The 5727-nt window shown below is 38.2% G+C and overlaps 1 protein-coding gene across 4 annotated transcripts in view; it reads right to left on the bottom strand.

Moving 5' to 3' along the window:
* The window catches only part of RGS7 (regulator of G protein signaling 7), a 462295-nt gene that overhangs the window by 114933 nt on the left and 341635 nt on the right, over positions 1–5727 (bottom strand). For 3 of the 4 annotated variants that reach the window (XM_012811568.1, XM_003800081.2, XM_003800080.2), the window contains exon 6: positions 2903–2954. The exons of the other annotated variant lie outside the window; for it this stretch is intronic. In XM_012811568.1, the coding sequence (XP_012667022.1) occupies positions 2903–2954 (52 nt within the window). The remainder of the gene's footprint in view (positions 1–2902; positions 2955–5727) is intronic. 4 annotated transcript variants of the gene reach the window in all.

Below are 5727 nucleotides of genomic sequence, written 5' to 3'. Positions count from 1 at the left end.
CTGTAGTCCCAGCTATTTGGGAGGCTGAGGCAAGAGAATCGCTTAAGCCCAAGAGTTTGAGGTTGCTGTGAGCTGTGATGCCATAGCACTCTACTGAGGGTGACAAAATGAGACTGTCTCAACAACAACAACAACAACAAAAAGCAAACAATGTATCCTAATCGTATGTACCCTTATGTTATTCCAAAGTTTAAAAAAAATATAATGGAACAAAAAGAAAAGAACTTCTATCTCAGAAAAACAAGAGAAAATTAAACCCAAAGTTAATAGAAGAAAATAAATCATTAAAAAAAATTAGAGCAGAAATAGATAACAATGAAAATAGAAAGCCAACAGAGAAATTTAACAAAACCCAGCATGGGTTGTTTGAAAATATCATCATTAATATTCCTCTCGAAAGGCAAATTAAGAAAAAAAAGAGAAGACGCAAATTACTAGAACCAGAAATGAAAGAGAGGCAGTCATTACTGATCCACTTTTCGTTAAAAAATAGTAAAAGGACTTTATGAACCATAGGCCACAAATTTGGTAACCTAGGTAAAATAGAACCACTTTTTGAAAGATACAACCCACCATAAACTCACAAAATAAGTAATACATGATCTAAATAGGCCTACATCTATTGAATACATTTCATCAACAATTAACAACTTCCCCAAACAGAAAGCACCAAGCTCAGAAGGCTTTACTGGTGAATTCAACCAAACATTTCAGGAAGAAGTGACACTCTGTACCGGGGTGTCCAACTCACAGTGCATGGGCCACAAGCAACCCAGAATAGCTATGAATGCGGCCTAATACAAAATCATAAACTTACTTAAAAACTATAAGATTTTCTGGTTATTTTCTTTTGGTGGAACTAGATTGCGTGGTTCTTGAACATGAACTTTGTAGACAACAATATCACGTTGCAATGTCATGTACAATAAACACACACAGTCTCTCATTATCCATCTGCCTGCAGCCTTCAGCGTCACAGCTGGGCACAGCTTCCAGCCTATTATTTTCCAGATGCAGAGGGTGAAATTGACACCCATCAGAAGTTACATGCGCTGGTGGTGGCTTGTGTGATTATCAAATACAATTTCAATAGTATTTCAACCCACCATTGCAAATTGGGTATTTGATGTTGCCTAGAAGTCAGGTGAGTGTGGCTATTTGATTATTAAGGTACTTCTACACTTCCACTGGGCCTCCCACATGGCCCACCATGCTTTACAACTGGCCTCTGCCTTATCCTGCGCAGCAGCTGAGATGTGGAAGGGCCTCAACCTTGCTTTCTATTTTCCTGTCAATTAATTTTCACATAAAAGTAAATATAGGCCATGATCTTTCCTCTGACTCACCCTCAAAACATCAATCTACTATAAAATAACAAATACGACTATTAATTGTGAACACTGTACTGTATTTTTGAAAGACACAAAGACAGATATAAAGTGACACTGTCACTGGGAGTTTGCTTTTCACCACGGAGCAGAAGCAGTTATCTGTCCGGCAGTAAAGATGACGAGCGCCATATCCCACGTACCTGAGAGGAGTGACACCTGTTTCCTTGGGCATATTCACTTGAATTACTTCAACAACTTAAGAAGGCTAATTATTATTCTTTATGGCGAAAAGTGAGCAAAGTGAGGTTCAGAGATGTTACATGCTTAGCCTAAAAGCACACAGTTGGTATGTGGTTGTGACAATATTTGGTGTCAGATCCGTCTGCCCCTGATACTTGGGCCTTTCTCTGAGAGCTCTCTCCCAGCTGTTGAAGAGTCCTCTTTACTACAATGGTACAATCTTTAGTGAGACACTCCTCAGGCAACATTCCAGGTGGGACAAAATGCACGAGAAGGTTCTCCAAATCAGAGCTAGAAATTAGCAGCTGTTTTTTAAATAAATTTTTTCTCCAGTTTTAAGGACTCTGTACCCTGGTTGAAGAAATAGGCATTCTCATTCCGGAAAGAAATAATTTAGTCACTATATTAACTTTTTTCAGTCTCCTGAATTTTGAATTTTTTTTTTCATGAGTTGTATCAGTTTGAATCGTTTGACTAGCACCTGGCCACTCTTAGATCAACTACTAAAGTCAAGTTCTGAAAACGGCACACATACAGGATAGCTGCCCTGGTTTTCTATGCATTTTCTTGTCTTTTTTCTTACAAAGATGTCTCTTCTAGGGCAACACCAAAGAAAGCCAAGCTTCTCCCTGCCACTGCCTAATATGCTCCCTCCTCTGTCTCCAAAGTTTGCCAGGCCTTGTCACCTGCAGCCCTTCTTCCTTGAAAATCAGAAAGCTGCAAGCAGAGAAGTATATGCTAAGGGCTTATTTTGTCCTTGAGGAGCTTAAATGAATCTGCGCTGTTGAAGAGTTTGTTCTATGTTGACAGAACTTGACTTGTTAGGACTAAATCTCCTCTTGTGTATTATATTTTGCTTGCAATTGGCCTCTCCATGTTTAACACAATCATCTGCTTATAAAAATCAGACAATGTTCCATAGGACAGTGAGAAAGTGGAGGCTTTGGAGGTCAAGAGACCTATTAACGATCCCACAGCTAAGTGGGAGACTTGAACTAGAACTCTGGCTCTCTGGGCATGTTTGTTATTCTTTCTAGACTAGCATGTTATGAAAAAAACAATAATCTCATTAAACCTGTTTGTAGGTCTTTACCCTACCCAAAAGTTTTTTCTTTAATAGTTGCAGAGGTCACTATACCACGGAAAAAGTTGCCACCAGATTTGATGACTTTCTAATCAGGGCCATTTATGGACTTAATGTTGGAAAGGCTGGTTTCGTACTAAGAGTTGTGGTTTCCTTTTTCTCAGTAACAAAAGCAATGGAATGGCAAGTGCACGTTCTTCTGGGACACACTGGCTGTCGATAAAGAAGGGTGAGAAATGGCACTAACCGTAGTCTGTGTTTTCCGGCTCCCAACAGTTTGATGGCCAAAAATAGGGTGTCTGTGGAATGAAAAGAGGGGAACCTTGGTTAGACAGATTAAAAGTTAGAGGAGCTTCCGGTGTGTGAGCTGTGTCTCCAAATACGCGCAGAACAAGTAAGCGAGTGCTTGAAATGTCAGACATTTGCCACAGTTTTACACCAACTGACATGAATGTTTTGCGTCATTCAAACCAAAAGTCAAATTCATCCACAAAGAAGACTGAAGCAGTATGGTAGTCAGCAAGATTCAGGATGAAATAGATTTAAATAGAAATTATGTTCTATGCATTATGTATCTCAACATTGCCTTTGGTAGATCAAAGAAACCCACCCAGCAAAATCTTTCTCTGAGATCTGGCAATCATTGGCCTGGCTCCATTAATTAGCTCTCAACAATATCCAGCTAGATTAAAACACTTGTTACCCTCACATTTAACAATGTTTTTGTAGAGACACTAACTGCTCGAAAGTTATCCACTACACACATCAGAGATCATTTTTTGAAACCAATAATATTTTTATTGATTGATATGAACAGTGATAGTTCGAATTCTGATTCTGTAAAATTCTAGAAACTGAAGGACTAAACTTCAAGGAGACTGTCTAAGCAAAAAAAAAGAAATTCCTGGGCAGCGCCTGTGGCTCGAAGGAGTAGGGCACTGGCCCCATATGCCAGAAGTGGCGGGTTCAAACCCAGCCCTGGCCAAAACCTGCAAAAAAAAAAAATCCCTATCATTGTCATCAACATTTTTTGTTTTCTAAAGGGATTTTTCTAGTTCTAGTAGCATGCACTTGGCTCCTGCTCTTTAGGAAATGTGGTGACCTGTCTACTTACCAGCCACTATTCCCTAGAATGATGATGTTTCTAAGACTCAGTGGAACAGTGGCTGAAGAACATTAGTGCATCAGGGTTGGGGGCTTAATTATGCTTATTAGTTAATTACATTAACTAGCCATGGGCAAAAGCATATTTGGGATAATCTCTGGTTATAGGATGATTTTCCTTCTAGAAGAGTGACTCTCAAGTAGGTAAAATGGAGAGTGGGTGAGAACTGTTTCAATTTGGGGAAAAGTCTTTATAAACTGATACCCCTGGAGGATTTCGACTCACCCTCCATTCTTTCTGGGGAATTATAATAGTAACAAAGAAGACTACTAATAGTAGTTTTATGCACATGTGACTAAAATCCTGGCAGGAATTTAGAAGAAGAGAAAAGATTGAATCACTAGATAAAGGATGACATTGGGACTTTATATGAGTCACTCTTATTACCCCAATCGCACTTGACTTTGTGGGCCATGAAACGTTGAGGGTTTGATTTCTTAGAAATCAAATAGGATTTGGATTCTCAGGGTGCAATATGAAGACAAAATAGTTAAAATCTTGCTTTCATATGGGGTGCTAGCTTTTCAGATGCTTCTTAAAGAATCCCCTACTCCTCTTGGGTTGCTTCTTTACTTTGGAGGAGTGAATGTGTGTGTGCATGTGCGCATGCGTGCACACGAGTACAAGCACATATATGCATATCTATTTACTTAACTTTAAAATATTTACTGTAGCCAGTCTGGTCAGATATATACATTTTTTCCCTCAAAATCACAAGGAATATTCTCAGCTGTATTCTTATAATTTTTCCATACCATACACTTTAGTGAGAACAAAAAATGAAGCAATGTTATCCTGTTATATTATGTGGAAATGCCATAAAACTAATATTCTTCACTAGTGCAGGAAGGTTTTTTCCTAGGAAAAGTGTTTTGATTTATAGTAAAAGATAATAAGAGAATAACAAACTCTTACAGTTCATCAGAATTTCCTTTTTTTTTTTTTTTTGCAGTTTTTGGCCAGAGCTGGGTTTGAACCCACCACCTCTGGCATATGGGGCCAGGGCCCTACCTCTTTGAGCCATAGGTGCTGCCCCATCAGAATTTCAACACCTGCTTTTATTGTTCTAATAAACGTTAGGACATTTTAATACATGAGTTTCTCTGCTGCTTCTCAATCAGTATTGGCTTCCTTAGCTGGGATAAAACTCATCCCAAGTCCAGCCATTGCTCAATAACCTCTGGCACATACACTGTGTTTAAGTCACAAAAAGGACCCAAAGAATCAAATCAGACCTCAGTTTCAATTAGCTAAGAGGGGATGATTAGGCAATTGGGAGTTTACAGTAAACACAAAAATCATATGATTAAAACATGTGCTAAAAAATTGAGACAAATTTACACTCTGTGTCATGCCATGAAATTTAGTTAAGAGTTTTGTTTGCCTCATTCTCTGAAGCTTCTTGAGATGGCTAAGCATAGCCAGAGGCTCAATCACTCACAGGAGGAACTGTACACATAACATTCCAACTTTCCTATTTACATTTACGGTTTTTAAAATGCCTCAAAGAGTTGAAGTTCAGGTCAGTGTCAAAAAGAACTCCCTGATCTTTGCAACTAACATGAAAATGGAAGTGAACACCTTGAACAATAGTGTGTTTTCTATTATTAAAGCTGTTCAAATATAGACTGATGGATGCTTTGGTAGACATTATAGTTGGAATTCATTTAATCCTGACTTTCCTGAGCTTTTTTTCAATCTTGGTTTTAGGATTCTGTGATTAGATGAACAAATATGTTATATTCAGATTCTATTTCAAATATGGATGGGTTGCTAAAACTATCACTTGACATTAATTAATGTAATTTTAGTATGATATGTAGCAGTATTTATAGTGTTTGTTTTATATCTACTTATTTTAGCACCTTGAACTTGATAAGTCTCTGCCTAGACCTAGAGTTTTGTAA

This window comes from Otolemur garnettii, unplaced genomic scaffold, assembly GCF_000181295.1.
Source record: "Otolemur garnettii isolate 467f Iridium unplaced genomic scaffold, OtoGar3 scaffold00165, whole genome shotgun sequence".
Lineage (NCBI taxonomy): Eukaryota > Metazoa > Chordata > Mammalia > Primates > Galagidae > Otolemur > Otolemur garnettii.
The sequence above is the reverse complement of the archived record's forward strand: the minus strand, read 5'-3'. Positions and strand labels throughout refer to the sequence as shown.